Source organism: Pogona vitticeps, chromosome 2 (genome assembly GCF_051106095.1).
Source record: "Pogona vitticeps strain Pit_001003342236 chromosome 2, PviZW2.1, whole genome shotgun sequence".
In the NCBI taxonomy this organism is placed as follows: domain Eukaryota; kingdom Metazoa; phylum Chordata; class Lepidosauria; order Squamata; family Agamidae; genus Pogona; species Pogona vitticeps.
In genome coordinates this window covers 135,021,432-135,033,916 of record NC_135784.1, presented here as the reverse complement: position 1 = coordinate 135,033,916, position 12,485 = coordinate 135,021,432, and the positions used below count along the sequence as shown (strand labels likewise).

At 42.2% G+C, this 12,485-nt stretch overlaps 1 protein-coding gene across 8 annotated transcripts in view; it reads left to right on the top strand.

Annotated features, from left to right (window-relative positions):
* Positions 1 to 12,485, top strand: part of ITGB4 (integrin subunit beta 4) — a 93,576-nt gene that overhangs the window by 49,788 nt on the left and 31,303 nt on the right. For all 8 annotated transcript variants that reach the window (XM_078386024.1, XM_078386025.1, XM_078386023.1 and 5 more), the window contains 8 exons: positions 1,994 to 2,097; positions 3,336 to 3,431; positions 4,891 to 5,023; positions 6,233 to 6,355; positions 7,805 to 7,911; positions 9,755 to 9,788; positions 11,616 to 11,801; positions 12,273 to 12,376. In XM_078386024.1, coding sequence (XP_078242150.1) covers positions 1,994 to 2,097; positions 3,336 to 3,431; positions 4,891 to 5,023; positions 6,233 to 6,355; positions 7,805 to 7,911; positions 9,755 to 9,788; positions 11,616 to 11,801; positions 12,273 to 12,376 — 887 coding nt within the window. The remainder of the gene's footprint in view (positions 1 to 1,993; positions 2,098 to 3,335; positions 3,432 to 4,890; positions 5,024 to 6,232; positions 6,356 to 7,804; positions 7,912 to 9,754; positions 9,789 to 11,615; positions 11,802 to 12,272; positions 12,377 to 12,485) is intronic.

Below are 12,485 nucleotides of genomic sequence, written 5' to 3'. Positions count from 1 at the left end.
TAGTTTAAAGATCCCCAAATGAGGATGATTGGCTAATACCAGCAACATCATTTGTTAGCTCACTCACTTGCTATCTTACGATATGAGCTGGCCTGGTACCAATGTTTAATATGAAAAATAAGTATTTTTTTTGTTTCTGTGTATTGCACAGCTGACCACCCTCATCTATTGCCTTCTTGAATTTTTAATTAATTACATGATTTAATTGCTTTTTAATTGGTAATTTATTGTGTTCGTAGTTTTACTACGGTTTTTTAAAACTTATAAGCAGTGCTGACATGAAACCATGATCTGCAAGGTTGGAGTTATGGCTCTTTCTCTTTAGCAGGAATAAAGGCATTGTCTGCTAATTCCTTACCGTTTCTCTGTTCTCTCTTGAGTTTAACACCAGTCTTTAAAAAATTGTGCAGGTACATTGGTGTGTCAACAAAACACACTTGCTGGTTACATACTAATCAGGGACATTTTTTCCTATTTCCATGGATTGGCAATGGTTATGCATTGTCTGAACCGCGCCCTCCCGGGTCAAAACTCTCAAGGAGTTCCTCAGAAACATTTTGCTGGTGTGACCGCAGACTTATTTTTATTTATTTATTTATTTATTTTATTTTATTTATATCCCGCCCATCTGATACATCAGTATCACTCTGAGCGGCTAACAACATATATACGATTACAGTAATATAAATCTAAAATATCAATATATTAGTTACATCCCACTTGGATTACTGTAATAGGTTCTACATGGGGCTGCATTTGAAGATGGCTTGGAAACTGCAGCTGGTTCAAAATGTAGTTGCCAGCTTGCTGACTAGGACCAGTTATAGGAAACATGTAATGTTACAACAACTGGACTGACCACCAGTTCAAAGTGCTGGTTATTACCTATAAAGCTTTATATGGTTTAGATCCAGAGTATCTGAATGACTGTTTCCAGGCCCTTAAGATCTTCCAAGGAGGCCCTTCTCTCTGTCTCATTACCATCACAGGCATATTTCCTGGGGACACAAGAGAGGGCCCTTCTCTGTGGTAGCTCCTAGGTTGTGGAATGCCCTCCTTTAATACATTATGTTGGTCCCCTCCCTTTTATCCTTCCGCCAACAGTTGAAGACTGACTTTTTCAGACAGGCTTTTAATAACTTTTAATAGTTTTCAATAACTATAGTCTGAACACTAGATGCTACTAGATTGATGTTTTGGATTTTTAATTAGTAGTATGGTTTAATTGCTTTTTATTAAGTATTTTATTGTGTTTTTAATTCTACTGGTTTAATTGTTGTGAGCTGACTTGGGTCTGGAAGAAAAGAAGGAAGGAAGGAATTAACTAACTAACTAACTAATTTTGGAGTGATGCAATCTTGCAGTCTTCATTTGGTCAATTTTAACAAATAAGAGCTATTTACTTTGCCAAAGACCAGTTCCATCTGAAGCAGAAATTACTAGAACAGGAATGTTGCTAATAAAAAGACAACTGCTTCCATTTGGGGGCTCTCCTTAGGGGTCTGTGGCTGTGGGGGCTGTCATGCAGAGAGTTCACTCTGCAAAATGTACTATGACAATAGTACTTACAGATGAGAATTTTGGGTGCTGGCTTGGCCTGGGACCACTGTGCTGTAAATAAGGGCATAGCTAGTGTTGCTCCTAAATTCAGTCTTTTTCATGCATTGCAAGTTTTCAGAAAATTACCCGCTGTTACCAGTGGAGTAAAGGTGTAGTGTGAAAGAAACAAATGAATGTATATGTGTTCTAGTTCTTGTATGAGTTGATTTTACATTTATTGTAACACCTTTTGTGTCATTGTTTTCGTGTTATTATTCCTTTTTTAATAAAGATATAGAAGACACAAAAGTTAACTCACAAAATTGTCTACAGATGCATAGATGGATTAAGGATATTGTGGTACTTTGTTGAAGAAACCCTTTTTATTTATATTAGTCATTCAAACCTAGGCTAGAGAGCTATGAAACCCTGTGGTGCTTTCCTTCCTCTGTAGACCGGGGTCGCTGTTACATGGGTCAGTGTGCCTGTGAAATTGGTTGGACAGGACCTGGGTGTGAGTGTCCCACAAACAACGAAACTTGCATCAGCAGCAATGGGGTAAGTGATTTTTCTCTCCTTAGTAGGTAGAGTTACAATAAGGGTTGGGAGCCTCAAGCCCAGGAAACAAGTCTGGCCCTCTTGGGACTCTGATCCAATGCAAATGGCCATACTGTTTCCCCATAACACCATAAACTTGGTCTCTTCCTAGCTATTATAAGGGTCTTTCCCCTATTCGGAAGAACTGAAATTCTTCTCCTATGTCTTAACTATTGGCAGTAAGATCATTCAAGCCAAAAAAAAATACTGATATTCTTGGTCTTACCCTCTTACTTGGGTTGCAACAACCATTACAACATAAACCCCAAGGTCATCTCTGCGATTAAATTTGATCCTTGGCCAAGAGAGCATCTCCTCAGTTGAGTTGGTTATAGGAGGGGGTAGAATATGAATTTCCTTCCTATTCTAAGGGATGAAGATCAGGGGAAGAGCTGATTTAAATCAGAGTTCTGGGTGGCTTCTAATTTAGCATAGTAGGACCTTCCAGTGCCTGCCAGTTTCAGTGAGAAAATCTCTTATAAGCTTTTGGAAAGTCTTTGGAGATTATGGCTGATCAGAGTAGAGGTTCACTTCCTTTGACTTGGCTTCTTCAGTAAGTTTCCACGTCAAGCAGGGGGAAATTGTGTAACATTCAATTGTCACTTCTTCTGTTTTCTGCCTTGCTGTGTAAAGCCTTGATAATGGTCAGAATCCTGTTGTAAAATGCCATGTGCATAAGGGAGACAGTGTACATGGGTGCCCTCAGCTCCCTGTCCATCTGCCAGGATCCAGACAGTTAACTGAATCTGTGACCTGGGGTATGTTTGAGTACACAACAGCCAGCCAGATGATCACACACACCAGTTATGCAATTTTTGTTCAACATTACACCAACGTAATAGGATTCTGGCCAAAAAGAGAGAAACAGGGCAAAGCATTTATGTGTGCACCCACTTCAAATAACCATTAAAACTCAGGTTTGTGTATTAGTGGAGTGTGAATGAGGTAAGTTCATAAAAACTGTTATGGATTGTCTTTTTAATGCCTCCTATTCAGTTGCATTTCCTAATGCCGAGGTGAAAAAAGGTTAGGATAGGACTCTCAATTAGCCAGGAGCTCTTTTCATTACTTTCAAGTGTCTACTTGGCTAGGGAAGGAGATCTACTGTACAAGTGAATTCACAAAGAGGTGTTATCCCAGGCTATGTGAAAATTAGATAGCAAGAAGGACATTCAGAAGTTGCCTCTCCATTCTTCCAGGTGATTTGTAATGGACGTGGGAGATGTGAATGTGGCCGGTGCATCTGTGACAACCCCAAGGTCTTCACTGGTCCCACTTGTGAAGTCACTGACCTGGTAAGTTGTGAGACCCAGCCAGTGTCTGTTTATCACCCAGTATTTAGTTATCAGCTCTCCTAATTGGTTATCTTCTATTGCAACACATTGAGAGGATTGATGAACTACATTGTGTGATTATTTTACTCTCATGTATAAACTCTATAGCCTACATCAGTTATTAATTCTATCTAGAGTAGATAGTGGAACTTGGGGCTCAATCATGCATGAGAAAATAACCCCTGTTATGCCAGTGCTTTTCATACCTCTGCTGTACCAATAATTTGGGGGGGGGGGCAGTCCTGTGGTGTATGTACTGTCGAGAGTGTTCACATTGTTTTTAACTGTATTGAATCATTTCTTTCTATTTCAACTGTTATAGCAGGCTACACTGCTCATAATTTTGTATTGGTTCATTTTTTCTATTGTTTCTTGGGGCAATCAGCCTCCCCATCCTTTAAAAAAAATAAAAGTGATACATCCATGATTCAATAGAGAGACCCTAACCTTCTCTGATCCTCCTCATTTCCTTTCCCTCCTTTACCTGATCCTTTTGTAAAAGAAATAAATTGACAGCATGATCCTTTGCAAGTCTTTTGCACAGCATTGGGAGGAGGAAGCAGGTTTTGAAAGACTTGCAATGTATCATGAAAAGCAGGGGGTTTATTTAAAAAAAAGAAATGAGATGCAACATTCCTTTCTTTACAGTTCAAAGCAGGAAATGTCTCTGCTCAAGCCCTCTTCCATTCACAATGGAGAGTGGGAAGGCTCGCATCCTTCGACTTGTCTCCTTATGAGCAATGTATTCATGTTGTTTTTGCTAGCACCAGAGACTGTTAGTGCTGATTTGTCACTACACTTTAATTTATTTATTTTTAAGGGTACAAGCACAGCGGCCATGAAGTGGCCACAGTACACAGAAATGTGACCCCTTTGCAAAGGAAATAAATCAACAGCAACATTCCCATAGGCTGAATGTTATTTATTTATTTATTTATTTATTTATTTATTTATTTATTTATTTATTTATTTATTTATTTATTTATTTATTTATTTATTTATTTATTTATTTATTTATTTATTTATTTATTTATTTATTCATTCCACCCAACTAGAGTCAGAGCTATTACTCTGGGTGGCAAACAAATCATAATAACACCATGCAAGCAATCCAAATAACACCCACATAATAAGTAAACAGAAACATAATAACAAAACATAAAATTATTGATTTTTTAAAAGACTACAATATAAAGTATTTTTATTGTGTTATGACAAGACAGCACCAGGACAAGCTTTCCCCACCACTTGTCTATGATATGCTTTTGAGGGTGTTGGTATCCATTTTAATTCTACCTGATAATCTGCACCTCTCTCTATCCCATCTCTTCCCTCATGCAGTAACAACTGTATGTCATTTTCTCATACCCTTGTTGAGAAGTCAGGTGTTCTAGAGTGATGCCTTCTTTCTGATGAACAGGGCTTTCAGCGTGTGTGTACAGAAAATGTCCGAACTTGTGTGCAATGCCAGGCTTGGGGGACTGGAGAGAAGAAGGGAAAGAAATGTGCAGACTGCCCTTTCAAGATTCGACTGGTAGATGAACTCAAACAAGGTACTGTGGTTTCCCAAATCATCTTTTTTCTGATGTTCATGTATATGCCAAAGAGAACTCTTTATGGGTACTGGCAAAATCATATTTTGCTTAGCATAAGAGGTGGATAATGTAAGCAGTGTACAATCTATCTCTGCTTGCCAGAGACGGGCCCTGTGTGTGTGTGTGTGTGTGTGTGTGTGTGTGTGTGCGTGTGTGCGTGTGCGTGTGTGCGTGTGTGTCTTGTAAGGGGCAGTAGAGGTAGTAGAGATGGGTAGTTAGGATAACCGGGTGTGCTTCCTCCTCTTGTTGGTTCTGTTTCTTCCTTGTCTATAAACTGATACTCTCTAGCTTGACTTCATTTCTTCCCACACATCTCCTCTTCTTTTTGTCCCAGTCATGTATCCATTCTCTTCTCCATCCTAAACATGTAGCGCAGTGTAATAAACACTCTTCTCACTGCGTTGTCTTTTGTTGCTGATTACCATCATCAGCTTTCATAGAGGCTAACGGAGAAAGCCTGTTTTAAGGTGTATGGTGTGCAGCGGCGGCGGCAGCCATTACTTTATGAAAGCTCATGATAGAACAAATAGGCCATATATGTCACAAGACCGCAGTATTAATGTGGCATGGCTTGTTAGCAGAGACAAGTTCACAGATCACAAAATAGCAGAGTGGCTTTCAGTGATATGCAAATGAGGGCAGAATAATACTGTACTAAATTGGTGAACAAGATACTGTCTTCTGGGCACTGGCGACTCTTGCTTCTTGCTGCCTCATTGTGACCCTACAGCAAATCTAGTAACCACACCAATGTTGGGTTTGAGAAAACTCATATATTCCCGTGGTCACCTGGAATGGTCTTCAAGTAGTGCTTCCAAGTGGTCTTCAGTGTGGGAGCTTTGTTAATCTGTTTCGGCATGGAGAACAAGAAGGAAAAAGTATTGTGGCACCTTAATAGCTAACAGATTTATTCCAGTGTGGGTTTATGTGGATTATGGTCCATGTCCTTAAACTCTATGTATCTGAAGTAGTGAATTGTGACCCATGAAAGATTGTGCTGCAGGAAGTGTTCACCTTCGAAGCGCAGCAATATTTTTTTTCTTTTTGTTTTTGTCATACCTTCTGAGCAGCATTTTTTCTTTTCTGTGTCACTAGAGTGAGGGCCTCAATCCCCCAAATGTCCAGGGTGCATGAGTAACGTTGTCTCAACTTCCATTGTCTCTGCAGAGGAAGAGATCAATATGATTTGTTCCTTCCAAGATGAAGAGGATGATTGCATGTACTACTATACCAAGGCAGATGATACTGACCTACATGGCAATGGCACTGTGCATGTGCAAAGAAAGAAAGGTACACACTTATTTTCTAGCAAGGGAAAAGGCTGAATCCCTGGATCAAGAGAGCTGTCAGCAGACATTACTGCTCTTCTTCCTTACGAGAAGCTCTTCTCCTGTTGTCCCTGATGATTGTCACGGAGATTCTGAGGCTAACATTAATCCTGGAAGCCTGGCTAACTCCATTATGCAGGCATGTAGACACTATCACGTCTGTGAGATGGAGTTCTGATCATCACCAAGAACTCTGTTATGCTGGAGTACGAGGTTTTTATCCCCTTTTCAGCTCTGGAGATCAGAGCTGGCTCTGTATGTCCCATGCCAACATAAAGAGGAGAGAGATTCTAGATCATTGGAAGGAGTCCCCTCATCCCAGCTCAGTAATCCTGCTCATGGGTCCCTGGCAGAAATGACCCTTCATTGGCAGGACGTTATGTGTGTTATGAGTAGAGATGGGCATGAACCACAAAAATTGTGGTTCGTGGCTACTCATGAACCACAAACTATTTTAACTTTTAAAAAAAAAACTATGAACCACTTTGGGGTTTTTTTTTTATAAAGGTTTGTGCCTGGAGGGAGGGGAAACTAAAGCCTCCCCCGCACACCCTTCTCACAGCTCCTGTTACCTTCCTACCTGCTCCTCCCACCTCCTCCATCACAGCAAATGGGCAATCTGGCACTGCAGGCCCTTAATATCACCCATTTGCAGCCCCACAGCCTCCACCCGCCCCCTTTCCACTGCCCCCATCGCCGCCCTGCCTCCTTCACCTCATTTTCTATTGCTGAAAATGAGTGATCTGGGACTTCGTGGTGCCAGATCACCTGTTTGCAGCTCACAGCCTGCCCACTGCTCCTGTCACCTCCCCACCTGGTTGTGTCACCTCCTCCTCCTCCTCCTCCAGCACTGCCATCTTGAGAGACAGTGGCCAAGCTTCTCTTCTATAAGCCAGGCCTGCTGTCTCTGTCTATTAGCTGGCACGTGGTGGGCATGCACAGAAACAGCAGGTCCAGCTCCCAGAAGGGAAGCCAGGCCTGCTGTCCCTCAAGATGGCAGCGGAGGTGGAGGGCAAAGAGGAGGAGACAACAGGACCAGCTAGGGAGGCCACTGGGACAACAGTGGGAAGGGGGTGGGAGCAGACTGTGGCGTGAGGGGGAACAAACCGAGAAATTCATTAAATTATATTTTTAAAAATTTAGTTTGTGCCCATCTCTAGTTGTGAGGTCTACACAGATGATGATTGGAGGGCACGGCACACAGGCCTTGTGGTCTGCAAGTTGTGCACCCGTGTTGTGTGAGTTTTCTGGTTCTGCCTTCTCGGGAGCTAATCTATACTTGTCTCGTTTATGCTCTGATCACTGTTGCCTCTCATCTGTCTTTGCTTCCTGCCCAAATTCTGTGTCGTCCCTTTCCCACCCCCCCATCCCCCATGTACCTGTTACAGTTTTACATTTGCTATCACTACAGAGTGCCCAGCGGGAAGCTTCCTTTGGCTTATACCCTTAGTCATCTTACTGATGCTTCTCCTGGGATTGCTGCTACTATTCTGCTGGAGGTTCTGTGCCTGCTGCAAGGTAAGATCCATGTTGTCCCCTTGCAGTACCAGAGAAACATAAGGGGGAGGCAGGTGGCGTGTGTTGGATCTAAGGGAGGCCAAAGAATTGGAGGGGAAAGGGCATAGCCCTTATTTCTACCACTTGAAGTTGATAAAGATGACATAGAGGGAACATTACACAGGTTGAATTATGCTTAATTTCCAGGCAGGACAACAGGGGAGGGGGCTCAATGATTAAACAAATACTAGGGGAAAATATTTAAAATGGGCCTAATAGAATAATGTCAGGTTTCGGGGATGGACAGTAGAGAATTGGCCCATGGGGAAGGATAGGAGAGGTCAATATGCCACTAAAGCATCTACAGTGGTGCCTTGCATAGTGATCGCTCCATATAGCGATGAAATCGCTTTGCGATGGACTTTTTGCCATTGGAAAAGCAATCGCTTTGCGATGGTCCCTATGGGGAAATTTTGCTTTGCGATGATCTCAGGGAAGCGATCGTCGCAAAGCCTTCATTTTCGGCCAGCTGATCGGCGGTTTCAAAATGGCCGTCGGGTAAACAAAATGGCCGCCAGCTGTGTTTCCTCGCTTAAGAGGCACCGAAAATGGCCGCCCCTATGGAGGATCTTCGCTTAAAGGTGAGTTTTTAGCCCATAGGAATGCATTAATCGCGTTTTAATGCGTTTCTATGGGCTTTTTATTTTCGCTTAGCGATGTTATCACTTAGCAGCTATTTTTTCTGCATGGATTAACATTGCTAAGCGAGGCACCACTGTACTTGTCACTTTTGGGAGGCAACAGATGTGTGGGGAGAGAATACATGGGCCTATACCAGTTGTCATGATACGCAGTGCCTAAGAATTCAGGTAGGTGTGGGAAGGTTTTGCCCAATCCTGATTTGTAGATTACAATTTCCACAGTCCTCTACTCTTGGCTATACTAGCTGGGACTGAGGGCTGTTGAGTTTCAAAATGTCAAATGTTCCTCACCTGTGATGCAAAGGACCTGGAGTTTGGGACCTCTGCCAGATTGCTGATTACAGGGAGCATATAACCCCCCTGTTATATTAGCTTCCCTGCCTGCCAGTCCATTTCCCAGTCTAATTCAAAGTGCTGGTTATGGCTATAAAGCCCTAGATGGCTTCGGTCCAGACTGTCTGGAAAATAGTCTCTCCTTAGATAATCTCCTTGAGTCTTAAGGTCATCATCACCTCGTCTTTACAGGTACATTTAGTGGGGATCCAAGGGATGGCCTTTTCAGTGTCTGCCCTCAGGCTCTGGAATGCCTTCCCCCATGAGGCTAGGCTGGCTTTTCATGTGACTTTTAGTATCGTTTTTATGTAGTTAGAGGCTCTATGCTTGATTTTTAATATACTTGTTAATGTTTTTTTAATGTTTTTATATTTTAAAAATAATTTTACATGTCTGTTGCACTCTTTAGTAGCTTTTAAATTATTGCAGTATTTTGTTTTAATTTGATTTTATTTAGTAATTTTGTGAGCTGCCTGAAGCCCCTTCTCCAGAAGAACGACGACATAAAAATGCAATGAGTAAACAAACAAACAAACAAACAAAAAATACTCACGGCACTTCACAGCTAATGACATGATTGATCCAGGATAACACAGGCCACTGTAGGCCTACCTGTGTTCATAACCCCCATACATCACGATGATGCCTACCCTCCCTTCTTGTCAGCCAGTCTGGGCATCATCCATTGCTTCTCCTTGGACTATATATTGCATTATCCACATGAGCTGCAACAGGGGAAGATGCCTGCCTTCCTTGCTGTTAGTTTGATTTTTTTGCATCTTCATGTTAACTCTAACTTTTGCTATAATTTTCTTGTTTTTATTGTTTAGGCTTGCCTGGCTCTGCTGCCCTGTTGTGCGCGAGGTACTGTATCTTGAATGTAGATGTGGTCCTTGAGATGAGTGACAGCAGAGTCTGAATGGTGTGTGTCAGGACTGGGGTCCCAATGGGTTAAACGCTACCACAGGACCAAGATATTGAAACATTGGCAGCTGAGGTTATCTTGAATATACTGTATGGGGCAGCCTTATACTGAAACAGGCGAGTGGTCCATCTCCCTCAGTACTTTCAACCTGAACCCTGCTAGACAATGGCTGTTCATGTTCTTGAGACAGACCAGGATTTTCCTAGGCTGGTTTCCTGAGGCCATTTTTTTTCTCGAGATACCAAGAATTTTGGATCCTTGTATGATTAAAGCACTTGTATTGCACTGTATTATCTTCTCTCTGAAAAGCAGAGGCTTAGGTTTGAGGGAGAATTCTTGAGGCTGTTTTCATAAAGCAGGAGGCAGAGCTAGGTGGTCCGTAGTGATAATATCCTTGAAACGTGATGGGAAATGGATTCTGCATGGAATGGTTGGCCTTGTAACTAGATGGGCAGTATAGAAGTTGGATGGACAGATAGACAGATAAATAAGGTTGGGTGAGCATTCTCCAGGCTTAGGAAACCTATAAGTCAAAGGAGATCAGAGGAAGATTAGAAAAAGCATTCAACAGTATCCCTGGTGTTATAAATCTTGAGCTCCAGTCATTCAACTAGCAATAGCTCCCACCTGAGAAAAATACTGGGATAGTTTGCAAGGTGGAAAGCAAGGTGTTTCCCTTTTGGCAGTGGACTTGTCGACTTGTCTTAGGGCTTGCCTTGGAGTGAATTGGTGCAGGCTTGTGATCAAGGAGAAGTCACTTGTGATCGGGGAGAGGTCTGGTATGTCATTTGATGTGATCCTCATATCCAAATGACATGTACACATCAGACAATCCTATCTGGTCCAGCTCCTTCCTCTTTCAATTTTCAATATCATGAAGCGGCTTAAAAATATAGACACTTCATGATTTTGGAAAATTAAACACTTCCACTGTTCCATGGAGAGGGAAAGGAGGTAAAAGATTTTTATATATATACGTTGTATTAGGGCAGCACTGGTGTGTTGCATCACTTATTAAAAAATTTAAAATTGAAAACTTCCTCCTGGAAGTCGGAGGAGACAGGAACAGCAAGGAAGGGGATGTTTTCCCTTTTCTTTGTGACTTTTTTGTAAAGACTGGGTCTAGGACCTACCTGCAGCCAAACCCACTGTTAAGTACCAGGCAGTGATGGATTCAGCTTTTGACAGATTCTTCTGCTTCCCCCCTCTTGTCGTCTCCTCCTTCTGGAAGGAAATTTTCATTAAAAATATATATTAGTGATGTAGTTCATCAGTACTGCCCTTATGCAGTATAAAAGAAAGTTAACTTCCTCTGCCCCTCTGTAGAGCAGAGGAGGTGTTTAGTTTCTCAATATCATGATGTGATTGTCTTCTTAAACCACTTCACAGTGTGGGAAATTGAAAGAGGAAGGCAAATTGTCAGCCACAACCTCCACTTTTTTCCCCAGTGATCACACAAGGTGGAAACAAACCAAAATAGTGAAGCTCTACCTGCGCCGCACGCACATACACAGACACACACACAAAATAGAAGCACATGACAGTGACTGAGAAGTGTGTTGGTAGGAAAGCTCTGGGGATAGACTGATTTGCTCCAGTGATTAGATTATGTGGAAAAAGAAGCAAACCAGCTTGTCCCCACAGCAGACCAAACAGCAGGCTATATGCATGATTGGCCCCTTAGTCTTGACTCAGATGCAAGAAAAATTCAGAGTTACAACCAGGCCTTTGGGGCATATGTTCTAATTCCACTTCCTTCTCTGAAGGCCGCACCGTTGGTTTCAAAGAGGACCACTATCTGCTCAGGCAGAGTCTTATGACCTCAGATCACCTGGACACTCCCATGGTACGCAGTGGCAACCTAAAAGGCAGAGATACGGTCCACTGGAAGATCAAGAACAACGTACAAAAACAAGACTTCTCTTCCTTAGCTCTCAACCCAAAGGACTTGAGTAAGTGCCCGCTATACAACAAGAAGAAAGGGTGCCATGGTGGACGTGGCCTGTTTCTAAAGTGAAAGGTGGGGTGGAGAAAATGGTGGCCTGTTGCCCTTTCAGCATCTGAGTCAAGTGGTGCTCACATGATTTGTTCCTCAAAATACCTGAGGGGAACTGCTAGTTAGAAGGCTTCCTGACATTCTAAATAATATAGAGATACAGTATGATTTATAGGCGAGGGAGACTGTTAAACTGGAAGACTTCTGTCTGAAGGCTAAGCTTTCCTCTTGGAAGGAGATTGTTATTGAACAAACGTGTAAGCTGGGTTCTTCCATACAGGTAAAACTAACCAAAAGCTGGATTTTAGCTCTAGGATTTGAAATGTGTGTGTTGCATATGTAAACCAACCTCAGTAGTTAAGCCACCGCATTGTTTCAGACTGATGATAAATTGAGCAATCTGACTGATTTCTTTCCTCATTTCCAGTTCCTTATGGTATATCTCTCAGATTGGCCCGGCTCTTCACCCAAAACCTTGCTAAACCAGACAGCCGCGAACGTGAGCAATTGCAGAAGCAAGTGGAGGAAAATGTAAGCAAAGATTGCTACTGTCTGTTAGCGTTCCTAATGAGGAGTAGAGTGAAGCAAACTGGTATTGGAGCCTTCATTTTCTTAGATCTGAATAAAGTACAACTTAAGA